The sequence below is a fragment of the Physcomitrium patens genome, chromosome 25 (genome assembly GCF_059467195.1).
Source record: "Physcomitrium patens ecotype Gransden chromosome 25, ASM5946719v1, whole genome shotgun sequence".
Taxonomy (NCBI): Eukaryota; Viridiplantae; Streptophyta; class Bryopsida; order Funariales; family Funariaceae; genus Physcomitrium; species Physcomitrium patens.
In genome coordinates, this window is record NC_143434.1 from 4,242,504 (window position 1) to 4,263,999 (window position 21,496).

Here is a 21,496-nt window from a genome sequence, read left to right on the forward strand (position 1 = left end):
ATACCAGTTCCAGCAAAAGTCAGAAATATAGCCATCCCTAATCTGTGTGCATGTTCATAATGTTATGCAGATTATACGAAGTGCACATCTTAAGACACATTGTTCTATACTAATTTGTAAAGCCTTTATTCTTCAGGATCTTTAATCCTCAAAGTGCATATCTGAGCTTACAATCCAGTAGCTCAGGAGTAACAGGAAAACCCACACTGTCTTTCATGAGCTGAATTCGCAGAGATGACATAAGGACAATTGAAAATCCCAGAGCTGCTGTGCAAATACATTTGCACTGTACTTCTGACCATGGAATGTCATCAATAATTCCCCACCAACTGTGAGTCGGAATTACCTGTGGTGCTACTAAAAAATCGACCAAGGGCATCAATTTACAAAAACAACAGGAATATGATTACACTAGGGACAAAAACCCTACAATGTCTAGTAAGAAGTCATATCACTTCTCACAGTTTGAACACCTCATGGCAGTCTACCACCTCTTTCATAGTACGCCAACTGCAAGAAAATCTCAATTCAGTATCGCGATTTAATTGCATAAATGAACGTGGGAGCATCTTCTCAGTCCATTGCCGAACATAAGCACTGGCAGAATTATAGATATATAGGGGGGGGGGGGGGGGAACAGTCAACTACATGAGGCTCTAATGGCGAATTCAACTGCTGGCTGTACGTGTCCTAAATACCTGTGACATGGTTAAGGAATTTAACAGCATGTGATCAACCCCTAGCTAGTAATCTCAGCCTCACTTTGAGATTCTCAACTCTAGCTGCTGCACACTTCTGCTAAAACTCTTCCAGCAGTCATAGGTCTCAAGTTCTTTTCTCGATTCCAGAGCTCATTACTAGCGCTCCCATTGTACAAAATGTACATGAATCCCCCTTCGGCTCAATCGCTAGTGTTATGCTGACAGATCCTCAAGCCTCGTTCTTCAAGCGCTTGATCAACGCATCGATTAGCTTCTTCTTTGGAGCAACTTTTCCTCCACGACCAAACAACTTCTCTGGTAGATCCTTAAACTTCTCACCGATGATAATAATGTTTTTAGGATCAAGCGCACCGTAATTCCTCTCGCGGATGACTGGATTCAAGTAAAGGTCGGGTTGTGTAGCCATGAAGAGGTTCACAGTCTGGCGAGCCTCCGCAAGAAACGATTTCAAGGGTTGCACTCCGGGTACTCTGTCCTGGACACTTGTCCGGTACTTGTCATCAGCAAAACCTTCCAATAACATCAAATCTGCTTCGATGCCCATCACTGCATAAATGTTGAACCTCTTCACGTCCTCACTCAAAAAGGTCTCCATGATGCGTCGAGAAATGTGTTCAAGGACACCACTGATCACTTTATAGAATGCAGTTGGGGGAAGGATTTCCTGAGACGTTTCCGCTATAGTTTGCAGGTAGATATACACGTCATTCAAATAGTCGTTGGCGATTGTTGGAGGCTCATCAGGGCTCCAGTTAATGTTTAGAGTGGAATTCATGACCTCGTCCACTTTCGACTTCACCAACTTGATCATAGTGTCGTGTGCAACAGCTTGCGAGTTTCGCAGAACGGACTGAGCAGACAAAGCACCATGGGGACCCTCAACGAGCCGTGTAGGGATGCCACAAAGCTTGGCAGCATGTTGCGCAAAATAGTCACATGCAGTCTCAAGAACGGTCATATTGGCAGCAATCTGCATAGCATGCGACACTCCCAGTGTAGGACTTCGAACAAGCCTGAGCAATGCCTCGTTCAGAACTGTCACCAAAAGCTTATCCAAATACCTCTTCACAAGATCGTAGTAGTCAATATGGCCTCCGTAGGCTAAGAAGCTGACAGAATCTTCGATGAAGGATCTCACGATTCGACAGCAGTCAGGTACTGTGGCTGAAAAAGGAGCAATATACGGGAATGCAGGCATCACATCGACACTCTGTAGGTGAAAAGCGAGCACATTCATGTTATACTCGTACTCCTTCTTCATCATCATACGCTCCGACTTGTCGTTTGCAAGAACATCATTGATGCGGTAACGGCAGTCTGCTAGAAGAAGTTCATGGTATTTATCTCTCATCGTATCCAGCACCTCCAGCAACGGTCCAACCTAGAACACATCCAAGAAGTTAAGTACTCAATCGAATATTATAATTAAAAATGTACCAAATTCCAAATTTACGCGATCGTGCATGAAAGAAGAGGCTAATTAAAACATTGGTGGAACACACACCTGATAACCATGCCTTCGCAAGGTGGCACCAAGCAAACTAACATAATCCTTCACTAAAAGAAGATGATTGGCATCCTGCATTCGTGAAAACTGGTCTTCCATGACTACAGTCACTTTGCTGATAGCTGACTCCCACAGCTGCTCTGTCCTCGCACTGCTCATAAGACCCCCTGCAGACCTTAACACACGATCCTCAACAATAAAGAACCCAGCCAGCTGGGCAAAGTATGACTGATGCGATTCCAAAAATGACTGTGTGGTTGATATTTGCAAGTCAGAGTTCAGCTGCAGCTGCCTGTTCTTGAAGTAATGCTCCCGAAACTGGTCCTGCATCCCCAGGCATGTATTGATATGATATGCCCTGTAGACTGGAGTAAGATCAAATTTCAATTGAGAATCGTCTTCGTCTAAGTCTTCCATTTCCAGCATGTACACGAGCTCCTTAGATCCCGAACGGCTTTGCTCTTCTGCCTGCCGCTGCCGTCCTCTGAGCTCTTCCTCCCTTTGCCGAGCCGATGAAGCTTGCCCGATTGAGAGTTGACCTATCTCCCGGGAAGCACTTCGAATATGAACAAGCCAATCATTGAATTCCTTGTTCACCTTTCTTTCAATATGTGCTCTACAAACAGGAATTTGTCTTTCTAGAAGTTGTCGCAGAGCCCGAGCATGTAATACAGGCAAAAAGTCTCGCTCCATGATGTCCAAGGCTTTCAGTGCCGGGTAGTAGCTATCATTCATCACATTCTCATTTACTCTCATGCACAGATCCACCACAGCAGTACACATTTTGAGCGACTCAATTGCCTGCATTATGTTCTTCTTCGTCCCATGGGACTGTATTAGAGCGTCGAGCATCCGCAAGAGAGTGTCACCAATCTCTTGTAACTGCCTGTTTTCCTCTGCAAGCCCGGATTTGAGCTCATCGGCGTCAACAAGAACATACCGCAGTTCATCTACTGCTCGAATAAATTCTGAGTAATGAAGCTTGCAAAGGTCCTCAATTTCCACTTCCTTCTTTTTCACAAAGCTCTTAAGTTGATGAATCAGAGTCTCGGGCTTGCCAACCTCAAATGCTGCTCGGATAAACGGGGCTAGGTCTTCGCCATTACCAATGGCAGACGCTAACGCCGTATCATCTACTCCCGTCATTCCTCCATCCCCATTCTCTCTCAATCCTGCTCTCTTTGCCTTACTCATCGCGGCTAGATCCTGTAAAACCTAACCAAATACTCGCATTGGCAAGCAAGGGAATTGGGGAACTAGACCACCCCTCCCTACAACCAGACGACAGAACGAATATTGCCCACAACGTCCAACCTGTCCACCTTCTACAAAAGCAACATCGGACGTTGCTTTGCTACAAGTCACGCTGCGGCATCATCATGTGATACTGCGCCTCTTGCATATTAATCTAGCTCCCAACCCTACAAACTCTCCACGATGCCATACACGTAAATTCCGTTCGCCAACTCCTGTCAATACACTTCCGCAACAGTACCAACATGACGATCCTTCTGTGAATCACAGGATCTCTCTTCCGCTTGAACACACACATACACACACAATCTTACAAGATCCACTCCAACAAAGAACAATGAAGCAGAAAACTCAAATACACATCTAAATGGAGATGGACTCACTTCAAACACCAAAACCCTAAAACTTCCCCGATCGTCTACCCCCAACATATCCAATCACCAACTCAATCTCTCCACGAACTTAACATATCCCAGCACGCAATGACCTGAAGACTATCTTCCACGAAACACACCTGTGGCCACCGATCACATAAGCTCCTTCAATGCTCCGCACTACTCTCGCTCGGCTTCGAAGAAACAGAATCAATCACGAACATATTGCCCCGTCACACAATCACAAGCCCAAGTCCAGCCCCGATTCTGCTAATACACAGTCAAGAGCCACTCTGACTGACTGACTGACTAATAAGTTCGACTGTGGGTAGCTAGATGACGTCGTGGATCGAAAAATTCAGGATAATTATTTGATTCTCGGTCTATTGTAACGCTTGTTAGCGGCCCTAACCAAACTCACTCCGAACCCAATTCTTTGTCACTTTCATACACCGAAGCGATCGTACATTAGCAAAATCTCAAGAGAAACTGTGAAGTTACAGAGTGGGCCTCCTTCAGATAAGTTGCGGATCAAGATGGGTATTTTTCTAGGGCTGCTGACGATGGTTCTTGATTAGAAGCCCTAGGAAGGAGTTGGGTGATGCCATGCATAGCCTGCATTGCGTCGGTGTTGGGCGTGCCCGTTCAACTGCTCATTACTTTCATTGTCGTCGCTTGGTACCATGCAGCGCGGTGGCCAGGTTCATTCCAGCCGGTGCAGTAAGGAAATCTCTGTAAGTTAACATCTGCTATGTGTATTATGTGGTATAACCACTTTGTTTCGAAACCACTCTGTTCTCTTTTCTGAACTGTGACTAGCTATAACATCGTGATGCTGGATCGGCAACATTGCGGTTTCAGCACTTTTTTTTATGCTGCCTTCTGATTCCTGCTCACTTGGTGCCTGCTGCTAAGTTCTTGTGTTGGGAATGTGAATGATCGTGAGGATTGTTTCAGTTTTGAATCAATAAAGCATGTAAAATCAAGGATTTCAAAAGAAGGATATTAGAATCTGATACACATGATTGATGTTTTTTTAGTAATATGTCTAGCAATTACATGAGGCTGCTGGTTCAATGTGTATCAGAAGAACTAGATGGTTGTATCACATGTAAAGTCAAAGCACTATCTGTAAAGCTTTTAAGAAGTTTCTCTAAAAAAATATTATAAAATAAATTTATTTTTACTTACTTCTACTTAATCATATAGATAAACATTAGAGTAAATATGTATGTCTGGGACATTATCTCTCCTTTTAAAGACAAGTTTCATGAAGAATAGTAATCATATGTTGAAGAAATATAAGATGTGACAAATTGTGTTTATCACATACTCTGATCATTGTTTTTTTTGAAGATGGTTAATAGATACTCTCAGCCATTGATAATATTATATATTAGATCAGGAAGATTACCTTGTTATTTGATCATTATTGGGGCCTTCATAACTCTCTTCAAATAAAACATTTGGAACACCATTAAAAGTCATTCCTACCTCTAATAAAATCACCAAACATAGAAAATCACTTCCAAGGTTGTGATGTCAAACATATTGTATCTTCCTATCTATTTGAAGAAGGACATGTCGTTTTTGAGGATCTTCATCTTGATTACATTGTCTTGAAAGTTGTGACAATTATAATGTCTTATCTAATAAGTAAGCAAATAAAAGCTCTTAAGTTGAATCTATTGGTTGTTAGTTCTCCATTTCTTTAACGTCACAAATACACAAAAGTTATAAATAAGAGTAGAAGGTAGAATGTAATCTTTCTTGAATCTTATTTCTTTTGTAGCAAAGATTTTCTATTCTTCATCTCAGTTATGATAGATGTCTTTGATGAAAAGCCTCAATCTTCTTTGTTATATTTATAAGATTCTTTGCTAGCTCCTATGTACATTCGCTAATATCATATCTGCTCTCACAATATATGTTGCCTTATTTGAGAATGCACTAGGTACTTGGCTATGGAAGGTGAAGTTGTATTTTACAAATATTCAAGAAATCTTAATAATTTTCATCTATATAAGAAGAATGCAATTCAAATTTCAATTTGAAAGTGCTTACAGCTAGTACAAAGTACTCAAAAATACTCTTCTTAGTAACTTCAACAATACATAAATTCCAATTGTCTTATTACTTTCATAATTAAGCAATTTTGTTCTCTTTATAAGGCCTAATCCTAGTCAGTGAATTTTGGTGAATTGTAACTGCTAATCTAATCGTCTATTTGATACAAAATTTTGCATAAAAATACCACTATTAGTCTTTCATATGCTTAGAAAAATTCAACCTAATCAAACTTATAAATTGTGAGAAAAAGCCCAAAAATCACTTTAATATCATTTAACCGCCAACTTGAAAGTTAATGTAGATATTCCAATAGTGATTTCTCATTTTCCAACTCTTAACTTCAATTCAAAATCAATGTATAGCTTGATCTTAAAGTCTTGTAATATCATGCCAAATTTCATCTTAATCCAACTAATAGATCTTTAAATATCATAGAAATCCTACCTCACTTCAAACTACCAATTTCTAATATCTTCATGTACCAAAACCCTAATATCTTTCAATTGCACTAGTAGATTAAGACAAAATTTTATACACATTTAGCACATCCAATCAATCAAGTACTATCAAATTTTAAGTTATAGATGTGTTACTAATTATACAAAGTACTTGACAGTACTAGCCCTAATTATATTGCATAAATTCTAAGTCTCCACTACAAATCTTGACTTTAAACAAAAATTACAAAGTTATTTCAAATCTAGTAAAAACAAACCTTATACTTTTGATATAAGCTTAAAGCTAGCTTAGAAATTTCAATTATTGATCTTCAAATGCCTCTTTACCTTATCCTAAGTGACTATTTTAGTAGCTAGAGGTCTGATTTCGACCCTGTTCTACAAATGGTCAATCCTTGGATATAAATCCAATCCATTTTAGGGATTTTTTTAGCTTGATCCTACCTTCAATTTAACCTTAGTATCAACCATACTAAAAAAATAGGAAGGTCTCTGATAAAATTCATAAAAACAGAAGACTATGGTTGTTTCAGAATAAATAATGGCTGAAGAAGTCCATAAGGTCGATGATAAGGAGTTTTTGATCTTGAACAAATATCACGTCATTGTACAAAGTCTTTGATTGCCTTCTATATTTGAAGCCACAAGAAATCTTTAGATATTAGCTCCAAAATCTTGTTGTATGTAAAATGTCCGACTATTGAAAAGTTATGATGAGCTTGAAGAACATGTGATTGTCCTTTGCTTTTAAGAATACATAATTGTCTCTTAAAATAGAATAGATTATGCTTGAACTTGAAATTTGAAGTATCATAAGAATTAGAAGAATTATTTTTAACATTATGAAGAAGAGGATCAAAAGACATATTTGATTAAATTTACTTAATAAAGATTGAATCAATAATCAATGTTGATTTTATTGCTCAAAGATAAAAATGCTTTAGCTTCAAAAAAATCATTCTTTTTTGATTTAAAGTTATATTTTATTCTTTTGGTACAAGTTAAAAATGTCTAGAAAAGGTGTTTGATAAATCTCATTATTTTTTAGATTGATAAGTGATCTTAAAATCAAAACTTGATAAAAACATGCTCCAATAAGCTTGGCAATAATTCAAAATACATGTCAATATGAAGTACTTGAGATTCTTGTTATCTATATATACAATGACTAAATTAAAAGTATTTTCTAGATAATGTCACCATTCTTAAAAAGAATCCACAATTGTAAGAAGCTCTTTGTTGTAGATTTTATAGTTAATCTTGACTCCTAAAAATTTCTTAGAATAAAAAGATATTAGGTGGAGCTTGTCATTTTTTTCCATTTTCAACAAAATAACATCTATAGAAAAGTGTAATGCATCTATTTCTATAAAAAATGCCTTGAAAAAATTGACCCAATACAAAATTCGTACAAAAATAAATATTATCTTTAAGACTTCAAAAGATGCTTTAGCTTCTTTGTTCTAGTCAAGTTTATCTTCACATATTAGGTATATGAGAAGAACCACAATTTGAAAAAAGTTCTTCATAAATATCTTTTAATTATATGTAAATTCTAAAAATATTACACATCTTTGATTGTTTTTGGAATCTTCCAATTCATAATAGTATAGAGTTTCTTTGGATTCATCATAAATCCTTCATTGAAAATAATGTATTCTAAGAAGTGAACTTGAATAGTATGAAATACATACTTTTCCATCTTAGCATACAATCTTCTATGTCTAAATTTTTGGTATTGATGAATAAGATTTTGAAAACTAAAGAGCTGCCATGATTATTTGACCTATTCTTCTCTAGCAAAATCTTTGTTCTTGACATCTTTCAAATAATTGATTGTCACATTCAATGGCTTGAGTAATAAATTATTTTAAAAGATTTTTTTATTTGGGATTGTCAATAATAAATCTTTAAAAGTTATCTTTCAATCTATATCAAAATTGATTAATAAGGACTTTGCCATTCCAATTCACATTGTAAGCAAGATTTTAGAATTTAGCAACATATATGGTGGCTAATTGTGATCATTGTCATAAAGATAAGAGTTTGGTCTTTACTATTCTTTCTCAATTACTTTCTTTGAATGTGATTGTAAATACTTCCAAGAATGAATTCAAATCATAAAACAGTCATGAATTCTTTTCCATCAAAAGTGCAAACCAAGAAAGAATAGTTCTAGATAGAAGTATGCCTTTGAATCCAACTTTAGTAAATCTATTAGGATACTAGAAGAAATACAACCTTAGATAGAGCTTGACTTATTGTAGAAACCTTTAAAATTTTGAACTTGTTCCATCAAACTTCTTAGGCATACTAATTCTTGTGTCTATCATACTTATAAAAGCAAAAATTTCTACATTTAATTGTGAGGTTGATTTACTTGCTTCCTTCAATTGCACAATTTTTTTATGTATACTTTGAACTTCTTTCATAGGCACATGATTAGTGTTTCCATAGTTGATACTTGTGATATATGAAATTTCTATCCTAAAAGTGTTGACAAATTTATAAAGATCAGCAATAGTTATATATCTATTTTCACTTCTACCAAGTATAGTATCCATAATTTTTTCTTCCATTCAAATAACTTAACAAATTTAGAAGTCAAATTAGAAGAGAATAATTGACAACTTCTAATATCAAATGAAAATTTCTATAAAGAAAGATAATTTGTTTTTTTTTTTTTTTTTTTTTTTTTTAAACATCAGTGTTAGAAAACTAAATAGTCTGATTAAAGGTGGATGATCCACAATCTTCAAAACACAACAATAGAAGTAAAGTAATCTAATTATTTTAAAAATAAGGCAAAAAAAATAATTTAATACTCTTGTCAAACTATCAAGGACATGAATCTCAAAAAAAAAAAAAAAAAAAAAAAAACTCAATATACTATTATGTCACTCAAAAAGATTAGAAAATCATTCAAAAATGATATAGAATTAAATTAGAATGGCTATTTTTAAATTTAAAAAAACTAAAAAATATTGAAATAAAAATAAGAACTAGAAAGGCATTGACAAGAGAAAAAATACTTCACTTTTACTTCTATATATACTCTTAATTAAGAACTACAGAACAATGTCTTATAGGACCTCTAAAACATATTGACTTTGCAAGATGTGAGTCATCAAATCGATTCATTATTTATTTTAGGATAATAAGATATATTTAAAATTCTTAAAATTATAATATATATTGAGTAATATAGAAATTTTTAGTGAATAAAAAATTAAAATATTAATTATAGAAATAAAGTCTCAATAAGACTTGGAAGCAATTATCTTAGTTGATTTAGTATTTTTATTTATTATTGAGTATTAAGGATTATTTATTAAGATCAATATTTATATTGGCCTTCTAAATATATGTATTTCTTATAAAAAAAAACCTATAAATATTAGTTAATAGTTAGAAGAATCATGAAAAAGAACTTTATGTCTTTTTAGTTATATAAAAAGTAGAATTTATAGTGGATTTAAAATTATTTTATTACTATAAAAATTATCAAGATAAGAAATTATAGAAAAATATTAATATTAATATTATATATTTATTTTAGGATTTTCTAGAATTTATTTAGAATTTATTTAGAAATTTTGGAGTAATTTTTAAGACTTAAATAAAAATAAATTTTACCACTTTGAAAGCCATAATGAAGAAATGGAGCAAGATTTGAAGGCCACACACGATACCTAGACTAACTGGATATTTTTGAATATCATGGTGAAGCCAAAAATACAAAAATATTGATTTTACTAATAGAAAATATAAGGATCAGTAGTTAGTAAAATCTTTGTAAGAAGGGAGGTGTACAAGTCCCATATGGATTGTAGCACCTTGAAGGTAATTATGAGGTTAAGACTAAGGCCTTGTGGCCTCTCTTAGACATCCATATACACTATTTTTGAGCCTTAGTAATGCTCAAATTCTTGATCTATTAACAAGTTATCTTTGAGGTAAAATATTTTTATTTAATTTTTTATTTATTTACTTATTTTTTCAAACCTTCATATTTTATTTTTAGTAATTTGAATTTATATTTTTTTTATACTATTAGAAAGATAAGAAAATTAAATTTCTTAAAATAAACTTTAAAAAAGATCAATGAATAGATTGTGATTAAATTTTTGATTATATAATTGATTGATTTTATTTTATTTTAATATTTGATCTTCTTTTTTCATTACTATTTACTTCTTTTACTTCACACCACTAATTACAAACAACTCTTAATTGAGGCCATCTTGTAATTTGGATTCACGGGTGAAATTTATCTTTATAAGGATGTTACACATAAAACTATTCTTATAGAAGTAGCAACTAGTGGTTATAATAGTTTAGTAATATTTAATATAATTAGATCTTATTTTAATTCAATTATTTTAAGATTATTATGGTTAGAAAGTTATAACTCTTAGATAGACTAAATTTCTTACAATCTTGATTTTTTCCATAGTTTGGCTTAAGATTTGCTAAGCAAGTAGAAACCTATAAGACAAATATATCCAAATCATCATTGATAGGTGCAAAAAACTTTCATACATATTACAAAAGAAGGGTCAACTTTTGTTATATATGCCACACCTATTATTGATAGAAAAAAGATTTCAAGTGGCATTCTAAGCCAATACTAAGATTATTAGGACGTCTTCGCTTCTATTCTAAGAACATAGAAGAGCTTAAAGTTTATATTTGTTGTATATTACAAGAATTAAGATAAAAGTTTACATGCCAAGATGAAAAAGTATGTATTTTATACTACTCAAGTTGGCTTTTTGGGATATACTATTTTAAATGAAGGTCTTATAATAGATACTAAGAATGTTTAAACTATCATAGATTAAAAGATTTTAAAAATAATCAAAGATGTGTAATATTTTTGAGATTTGCCAATTATTACTAGATCTTCATCAAAAAAAATTTTCAAGTTGTGACTCTTTTTATATGCTTGGTGTATAAAGACAAACTTGAGTGGAACAAAGAAGTTAAAACATATTTTAAAGCCTTGAAGGCAACATTTATTTTTGCACTAATCTTATATTGAGCCAACTTTTTGAAGATATTTTTCATGAAAACAGATGCATCAAACTTTGTTATAGATGATTCTTTGTCAGAAATGGGAGTAGATGATAAGTTCTACTTGGTAGCTTTTCATTCTAAGAAATATTTCGCAACTAAGATTAACTATGAGATCTACGACAAAGAGCTTCTTGCAATGGTAGATTCATTTTAAAAATGGCATTATTATCAAGAAGACACTTCTAGTCTAGTCATTGTTGTTGAATGGCGTGATTATCTATTTAGGAATACATTGAATACCTAGATATAAAGAGTCTAACTTTAATTTATTGGCCAAGCTCTAATAAGTGATTTATTTTTATTATAGAAGATAAATAAATGCAGCAATATAAAAAGATATCCTACTAGTAAACTCTTTTATGTTAAAGAAGATTTTTATATAAGTTTTTTTAATCATCTAGAAATTTCCTAATATCCTTTGCTATATCAAATTATAACTAATCATTTTTTGATAAATTAGATTTTTAATAATCTAAAAAAAAAAACTATAACTTCTTTTCAAAAATTTATATTTATATCACAATTTTATCATAGCTCCATATCTCCATCTTTAATATATATACAAAATCTTGGCTCCTAAAAATCCCTATACTTTGTATAAAATTACCAAATTATAGAAAAATTCTTTCAAAACATTTTCTTCTTATAAAAGATATTTATCTCCAAATTTTAGAATTTCATATCTCTTGATTCAATCATTCAATTTTCTTCAAATTTTTAGATAATTTAGAATTTATCTTAAAGATTTATTATAAAAAAAAACCACAAATATACTCTAGATTATTTGGCATTTTAGAAATTTTGATAAATGCTTTAAATCCTAATTTACAAGCACCCAAGTATAATATTCTTTATAACTTAAAAATCAAAAATTCAAATATTATAAAATTTAATGTAAAGCTTTTTATCTAATGATATGTATTTTTAGAAAATTTTAGCCAAAGATTCATCCAAATGCCTTAGATATGTCTAAAACTGAATCCTTCATAAAATTGGTTCACTAACAAATCTCAATTTAGAAGCATTGTCTTCAAGTAGTCATTGCTCCTCTAAATCAATCCTAAATCTTATGTCTTTTAAATATAAAATATAGCCTTTTAAATCAACTTTACAATTATATAATTTTATCTTCAAAAGTCATTCATGTGCATATGCTATGCCCCAAAGAGAGATAGTAAGTATAAAATCAACATATTAATTTTGAATGCCTATATCTTTTTTATAAAAACTCCAAATTATATATTCTTTTTACCAAAACCATACTCAAATTTGATAATCTTAATCTTTGATATTCAAATGATATCAAAAGAATAATCCTAATTTCTAATAAGGCCTTGAATAGCCTCCTTGAAGTCTATTGGATATAAATTTTGGCCAATAGAAATAAAGATTTTTATCACCCATCTCCATTCATCTATATGATTGGCCTAATTATCTTTTTTTATATAAAAATTCTTTTCTAATATTTTTTCTAATAAGTTTTATATAGAATGTATCTAAAATATTAAGTAAAGAAAATAATATAAGATTTCAAGAGCCACCAATGTCTAATAAAGGTGGCTCTAAATATATAAAAATTATTTTCAATATAAAATCACTCTCAATAATAGCCTTTTAAATTAATTATTTTAAAATAGCAATCTAACCACATTTTATAATCAATTAAAACCTAATAATATAACTCTCATTATATTATATAATAAATTATATATATATATATATATATATATATATATATATATGTATTATTTTCATATGATAGCTGAAGAACTTTAAATACTTTAGTTTGGCACATATTTTGAATCATTCCCAAGCCCATTGGAGCATATTTTTTTATCAAGATTTCATTTCAAGATCACTTATCAACTTGAAAAACAACAAGGTTTATCAAATGCTCTTTTTAGACATTCTTAACTTGTACAAAAAAAATCAAATGCATCTTTAAATTAACAAAAAATGATTCTCTTGAAGCTAGAGTATTTTCATCTTTGAGCAATAAAATCAACATTAATTATTGATTCAATCTTTATCAAGCAAATTCAATCAAGTATATCCTTTGATCTTCTTGTTCATGATATCAAGAATAATTTTTCTAAGTTTTATCATAATTTGAAGTATGAATTCAAAAATAATCTACTTTATTTTGAAGGATGATTATATATTCTTAAAAGCAAAACACAACGATATATTCTTTAAGCTCATCATGACTTTTTAGTAGCCGAGCATTTTGGATACAATAAGACTTTGGAGCTAATATCTAGAGATTTCTAATGGCTTCAAATATAGGAGGCACTCAAAGACTTTTTACAATCATGTAATATTTGTTCAAAATCAAAAACTCCTTGTCATCAACCTTATGGACTTTTTCAGCCATTATCTATTTTAGAACAACCATAGTCTATTGGTTCTATGGATTTTATCATAGATCTTTTAGTCTCAGGTTTGTATGATTTTATATTTATGATATTAAATTATTTTATTAAGATGGCACATTTTGTATTATATACAAAATTTATCATAAGTAAAGAAATGGCTAAGTTTTTTTTGATAATATCTATTACTATCATGGATTATCCAAAGATATTATATTGAATAAAGAAATTCAATTTGTGTTAAGATTTTAAAAAATCTTTTTTAAGATTTTAAAAAATCTTTTTTAAGATTTTAAAAAATCTTTTTTAAGATTTTAAAAAATCTTTTTTAAGATTTTAAAAAATCTTTTTTAAGATTTTAAAAGTGGATATGAAGTTTTTTTTTGCCTTTTCATCTTCAAATCGATGGATAAATAGAACAGATGAATTAAGTTTGTGAGGAATATTTTAGGCATACTATCAAATATCATTAAGATGATTGGACAACTCTTTTACCATTGATAAAATTTGCATACAATAATTTGGTACATTCTTTTATTCAACATATACCTTTCTTTGCCAATTATGATTATCATCTACAATTTGATATTTTTAACTTTTTAAGAGTTGATAATCATATAATAAAAGATTTAATAAATTATTTATCAAAATAACATGCAACAATGAAGGCATAGTTAAAAGAAACTCAAGAATAACAAAAGAATAATACAGATGTCTATTGCAAGAAACAACCAAAATTCACCATGGATGACAAGATATGGCTACTTCATCACAATATCAAGACTATTCATCCTTGTAATAAGTTGGACTATCATAAGCTTTGACTTTTTTCTATTTGTGAACAAAGTCAATCCTATTGCTTATTTATTACATCTACCAAAGTCTATAAAGATCTATCTTATATTTCATGTATTTTTTTTTCAGCCATATAAGATAGTGAATATCTTGGAAAGAAGACAAATGTTACTTTCTTTTATAGAAGCGGATAATATTTAAGAGTTCAAAATAGAAGAAGTCTTAGATTTAATAAATTTCAAAATATATTAAAATATCTTTTTCATTAGTATAGATATGATATTAATGAATGCATATAACAATCAGCAAAGAATCTTACAAATGCAAAAAAAAAAGTTGATGCTTTTTATTAATAAAATCTATCAAAATCAAAATGAAGAGTAGTAAATCTTTACTAAAATAAAAATAAGATTCAAAAAAGATAGCATTCTATCTTCTACTCTTGTTTGTAACTTTTGTGCATTTGTGATGTCAAGGAAATAGAGAATCAAGAACCAATAGATTCAACTCAAGAACTTTTACTTACTTACTTATTAGATAAGACATTGTAATTGTTGCAACCTTCAAGTTGATGTAATTGAGATAAAGAGCTTTAAGAACAACATTTGCTTCGTCAAATAAATAGCAAGATACAACGTATGTAGTATCACAATCTTAGAAGAAACTTATAATATTTGGTGATTTTATTCAAGGTAGGAATGACTCTTCACAGTGTGTCAAATGTTTTATTTGAAAGGAGTTATAAGGCCTCAACAATGATTAAATATTAAGGTGGTCTTTTTGCCCTAATATAAAATACTATTAATGGCTAAGAAGACCTATCAACTATCTTCAAAGAGAACAAAGTTCAGAATATGTAGCGAATATAATTTATTGCATCTTAGATTTCCTCAACATATGATGATCACTTTTCATAGAACTTATCTCTAAAAGGGAAGATAATGTTACAATGTCATATTATGTGAAGTCTTGCTTGAGAGTGCACTAGGCAATTGATTGTGGAAGGTAGAATAGAAATTACAATAACAAAATCTTAATTCTAATAGAATACTAAATGAATTCTAATTAAACCTTAATAATACTAAACAAGATTTAATCAAATTTAAAAGAAATTTTAAAAAACTTATAAAAGAAATAATAAGAAATTTTAAAGAAGTTGAAAGAAAGTCCATAATAAACCTTAAAAGAATCTTTAAGAAACCATTAAAAATATTAGAATAATCACAAATATATCTTAAATGAATCTCAACCACATTCAAATTTAATCCAAGTTGAAATCCTAATGGAATTCAATCAAGTCTTAGACAAATCCTAAACACATTTTAAATCAAATCCTAATCCTAAACCAAATCCTAGACAAATCCTAAAGCCTGAATCTAATCCTACACAAATTTTAAATCCTAAATCAAATCTTAAATCAAACCCTAGACAAACCCTAGACAAACCCTAAATCTTAAACCAAATCCTAGATAAATCCTAAATCTTAAATCAAATCCTAAATCCTAAACCAAATCCTAAATCAAACCCTCGACAAACCCTATATCTTAAATCAAATCTTAGAAAAATTCTAAATCCTATATTAAATCTTAAATCAAACCCTAATCCTAAACCGAATTCTAGACAAATTCTAATCAATTCAATTTAATCCTAGCACAGTTTAGAACGTCAATATCTATCAATTAAACCATTGATCCTACTTAAAAATTTATATACCTTTCAACAACTAAGTTGGCAATAAACACAAAATTTTTAAAGATAATTATACTTATCAAATAGAAGAAAAATCCTAAAATCCTCTCAAGGATTGGCCGGCCTCCTATTTTAATCTGAATGTTGAACTTTCACTACCAATATTTCTTTATTAAACTGTTTAATTATCCTCAAATATCATATGTATATAAAAAATTAAGTCTATTATCCTTAAACACAAATTTCATCTCAATCCAACTAATAGATTGCTGAAGATCTTACAAATTCTAGTTACTTTTTAAAATCTAATTTTTGAAACTTCAATCTACTTAAAATTGAATAGAAATCCTATCAAGTTTGCTCTCAAATCCCACTCTTTGATCTGCCCAAGAATCCCTAAGTTGCCATTAGTCCTTGACTTTGTGTCTTATAGTCTGATTTTGATCTAGGTTGATAACCAGTCCTTTTTGGATATTAAGTTTTATCCTTTTGAACTAATTTTTATTTAAATCATCTCTTAATTTTTTCTTACATATGGTCATATTCTTTATTTTTCTAATCTATCTTGTTTTGCCTTATTTATGGCCATACAAAATAAGCAAAAGCCTACTCTACAAAAAGATAGCATTTAAATCTTTAATTCTACTTTTTTTTGAAATATTGTTTATTTTCTAAGATGATTTTTTACAATATTTAAAATAAAATCTTCTATAATATAATAGATTCTTCATTCCTTTCATCTATTACTTGTGTTACATCATGACAACAAACATACATATTTAATCTAATATTTATTTATATGATTAAATAGAAGTAAGTAAAAATTAATTTATATCATAATATTTTATAGAATAGCTTCTTAGAAGCTCTATGGATGTTGCTTTGACTTTATATATGTTTGTAGCTGATAGGTTAGAAACTTGATCTATAAATTAACCATGTATTGATAGCTTGTAGAACAAGCTAATTATGTGGCATATATATAGAAAAATTGCCTTACAAATTAAGATATGTATTTTATAAAGTCAACACGCTTTAGAAGTTCTATAAGATATTGCCATATAGATCCTAGCTAAGAGTATATATGGAAGGAAGAATGAAGCCTTCTTCATTCTTGTCAATGCTTTTTTAGTCTTTAGCCTTATTTCGAGATTTTATAGTCTTCTTATCTTTGGTAATAGCCATTCTAGTTTAATACTATATTATCTTTGAATGTATTGAGGATTTCTTTCTTCAAAATTCATATCTTTGATAAATGTACAGGCTTGTACTTCAATAAGAACATTTGGTTTGTTTAAATTGTATGAATTTGAAAACTCTCTTAGAAAAAGAATGCAAGTAGTTATTATTTATTTATTATATGAAATAAAATTTTATTTTTTTGTATAAAAATATAATGTCACTATAGAGGTCTTCTATTTTTTTTTGATATTTTCTTGGAGATTGTATAAAGGCTACTAAGTGTGATTTTTTTTTGCTATATAAATATATCCTAGTTATATTTTAGTAGCAGTTATTACACCTTTTTTATGAACTCTTTTTATGCATTTGAGTGTTTTTCACTTCCAAAGTTTTATTATCAAGAATATCAAGAATTAAAATTCTAGTTTTTGCAACAAAATTAACCATTCAAGGTTCTACATAAAAGATTTATTTTTTAAAAATATTTTTTAGATAGTATTTGTAATCATTTTAAATTTTTTTTTTTTTTTTATGGATCACGTTTCCAAAAGAATTTTAAGAAGTTCTTGAGATGCTTTAGATAATTTTAAATATGTATTTTGAAGTAATTAGAAATAATCTTTTAAAAATTTACTTCTTTTCTAATTTTAAGTTCTATGAATAATAATAATTTTTTAAAATAGTTTTAAATTTTTTTATAAATATTATTTAAATATTATATATAGATATATATATATATATATATATATATATATATAATGACTTATAGGTTCTTAAGATAAATTATACCATTTAATATTTAGATTTGATATTTATCTTTAAACATGAAAATATTGGTATATTTAAATATGACTTGGATGCTATTTTTTTAAAAAATATTATTTTAAAATATTAAAATTAATCCACAATTAATTCATCTTGAATATTTTAATCTTGCATAAATTATTCTTTTGAATTAGACAAAAATTTACTCATTATTTCAAGAGTTTCTCTTTAACAATACATTTTTTAAAAGTTGTAGGTAGGAAATTGATGCGATTTTTTAAAAAGTTAAATTGGGTTATTTTTTTATTTTATTTTCTTTTTCATAATTTCTTCCTGGTACATTTTTTTTCTTAAATTAAAAAATAATTATTTTTTGATTTTTAAAGATAAAAATAAATTAAATTAAACCATTAATTGCTACAAAATATCTTTTAGTAATATTTTTGAATAATTGAGCTTTAAAATATAAATATAATATTCATATCATTTATAATTTATATTTAAAGTAATCATAATTAGTAATAAAATATTTTCACTTATTAGAATAAATTAATTGAATTTGTTACTGTATACTATTTGTATTTAATAATGTAAGAATTAATAAATTAATTAATTTATAGATAAAATTTTAAAATATTTATTCTTTAAATACTAATTATTTTATTTTTAAAATTAAAAATTAGAAAATTTTATTCAAAATAAAAATAATTAGATAAATATATTAAATGAATTATAAATTATGATAACAACAACAAAAATTGTGGTGGCATTAGCAATATCCTATATAATAGCAATTAATATATAAGTAGTTATAAAACTAATTATTAAAAAAAATTACTATCAATTTTAATATGTATTTTTCAATGTGGCCACATTGAGCTATATCAATCTTAATAATATCTCTTCTTTTAATCAATGCAATAAGCATATGATGTTTGAATTATTTTCTAGAAAAAAAAATTAAAATAATAAAAGAAATAACCACTACCACTACTTCTACTACTCTAACAAGCAATTTAGGATCATTTGTACATAAGAATATATTATAGACCATGTTAATAAATGACTTTTGTAAAAATTTAGGTTATTTTACTATATGTATTTTAATTAGGTATTAAAAAAATAAAATTTTGGTAGAATTTGGTGGACTTAATTTCTAGTGAAAATTCTTTGAATTTTAGAGAAAATTGAAATATATTAAGTACTTAAATAAGAAAAAAATTTACTCTTTTTTTGAATATTAAAAAATAATTAATTTAATAAATAAAGCCCTTTCAAATCCTAACTTCAAGTAGAAGATATTTCAATGTTGGAAAAAATTTGATGGTGTCTTTGAACAATAGAAAGAATAAGTATTGGCTTTTAATAAGACTAAATAGATTCTATGTGAGAAATAATAATATTTTAAAGTATCACGTTTTTTCAATATAAATATATTTAGTCATCAAATTTAAAATCATTAAGATTTAAAAATTTTATTTTAAAACTTCAATAAAAATTAATTACATTTATTTTTTTCAATGAATTCTTTCTAATTAAAAGATTTTAAAGTAAATAATCAAGTGAATTTTATTTGGACAAGAATAAGATTTGATAAGATCTTTCTAAATAAAATGAAGAGTAATTTAATTATTTATATAGCCTTTTATTAAGACTAAGTTGATATGACGTCAAGAAAAAAATAATAAATAATCAAAATAGATTATAATAAAGTTTGGTCAAATCCGTGAGATTTAGAAGCTCAACAAATATTAAAATATCTCCAATCTAACCTCATTGATTTAAAAAAGAAAATGAAATAAGAATATAGGTTTAGATCATATATTAGATAGAAGTCTCATGTTGACTTGTGCTAAACAAGATTTTTCGTAGTAGTCAGACAAGATAATCCAGGATATATTAATTTTTCTTTAAATTAATATTACAGAGCCATGACATTTTAGTAAGAAGGATTTAAAAATGTTTGCTTGAATATTGGTTTTTTTGTTTTACAAATAAATAAAAATATTCTTAATAATGATAAAGAGAATTTATTACTTAATATTATATGCTGTAAAAAGAAAAGTAACTTAAAAAACAAACCATAATTTAATTGATTCTTTAATGTTAAAAGAATTATAGGGTGTCATAAACAAAAAAGCTTCAAAAAAAACTCTTAGATCTAATAGAATTGTTGTAGAGTTCTTTTAGGCTTTTTGGAATAACATTGGGGAGCCTTATTTAAAAATAATAAATCCTTTTATTGATAAAACACTATTCTTGCAAAAAATGTTTAAAAGGATATTCTCTTATATAAAAAAGTAGATGCTTAAAAAATATGTTTCATTTTTTTTTTTTTTAATTTCAATACTTATAGTAGAAATTATATTTGTGACTTAATAAATATACGATATGCAAAAGTATCCAATAAATTATTTTTTTCCTATTAAAATAGCTTTTTCTAAAGTGTATATTAAGATATATAAGAAATTATATTTTTAACTATAGAAAAATAATGATTCAATTAGATTTGAGGTTTGATTCATTGCGACTTCACTGTGGTATCGTCGACATTAACAGGCCGAACGCATTGTGAATGACTTCATGTAGCTGAATATGGTCCAAGAATCTGTAGGGTTTTAGAGTTCTCAAGAATATGCACTGGTTATATGGATTCTAGCAACATAACATCGTGCTAACCATAACCAAGCTTTTCTGTAGGATAAAATAATAAGCGCAGCCTTATCTTTGAACTTACATGTTATTCTTGGCAGCTGATAAAATACAACAATACTCCAACGTAGAGGTCTACTTCTGGTATCAGCTAGTAGTCGTTCAGAAGCTGGAAAGGAGTTATTCATATATTAGGTTCTGTTCGAGGTCCGCGTGCTTTTCATTATCCCTAATTCGAGGCTATTGAAGTTAGTATGGCATATGTAGCGGTGATCGGTGTCAGTACAATTTTCTAATACTAATTTCATGAAACTTTTATTTAATATAAAAAAGCCTGCACTGCCTATTTTGTCCATTAACATAGTTCATGAAACTCAAATCAATGGACAATTGGGCTTGGGTACACTAGTAATTTCATTTGACCATCCAACTTGGGACTGTCATCTGAATTTTATCGTCAGATGCAGTATATGCCTCTCCTAAGAGATCTGCAAATTTAAAGTATTAATTAATTGGATTGATACTATTTCTCCTGCTTGAGATGCTTAATGTACGTGAGAAGATACACTACTAGGTC

General features: G+C 29.0%; 1 protein-coding gene across 2 annotated transcripts; it reads right to left on the minus strand.

Moving 5' to 3' along the window:
- Window positions 1-382: 382 nt before the first annotated feature.
- LOC112278341 (exocyst complex component SEC15A) lies at window positions 383-4,637 on the minus strand. Of its 2 annotated transcripts, XM_090247358.1 has the most exons (3): window positions 3,998-4,637; window positions 2,227-3,698; window positions 383-2,103 (listed from the first exon to the last, which is right to left on the minus strand). In XM_090247358.1, the coding sequence occupies exons 2-3, from the start codon at window positions 3,421-3,423 to the stop codon at window positions 931-933; spliced, it is 2,370 nt and encodes a 789-aa protein (XP_090103484.1). In that variant the 5' UTR covers window positions 3,424-3,698; window positions 3,998-4,637; the 3' UTR covers window positions 383-930. The 2 variants fall into 2 exon arrangements, with proteins under 2 accessions (XP_090103484.1, XP_024367433.1); XM_024511665.3 differs by having other exon boundaries at window positions 2,227-4,445.
- Window positions 4,638-21,496: the final 16,859 nt, after the last annotated feature.

What these genes read in the sequence shown, in the direction of transcription:
- LOC112278341 (XM_090247358.1), bottom strand. Translation starts at nt 3,423, where the DNA reads ATGAGTAAGGCAAAGAGAGCAGGATTGAGAGAGAATGGGGATGGAGGA. An exon ending in TGCGAAGGCATGGTTATCAG is followed by an intron (nt 2,104 to 2,226) that starts GTGTGTGTTCCA and finishes GATGTGTTCTAG; the next exon opens with GTTGGACCGTTGCTGGAGGT.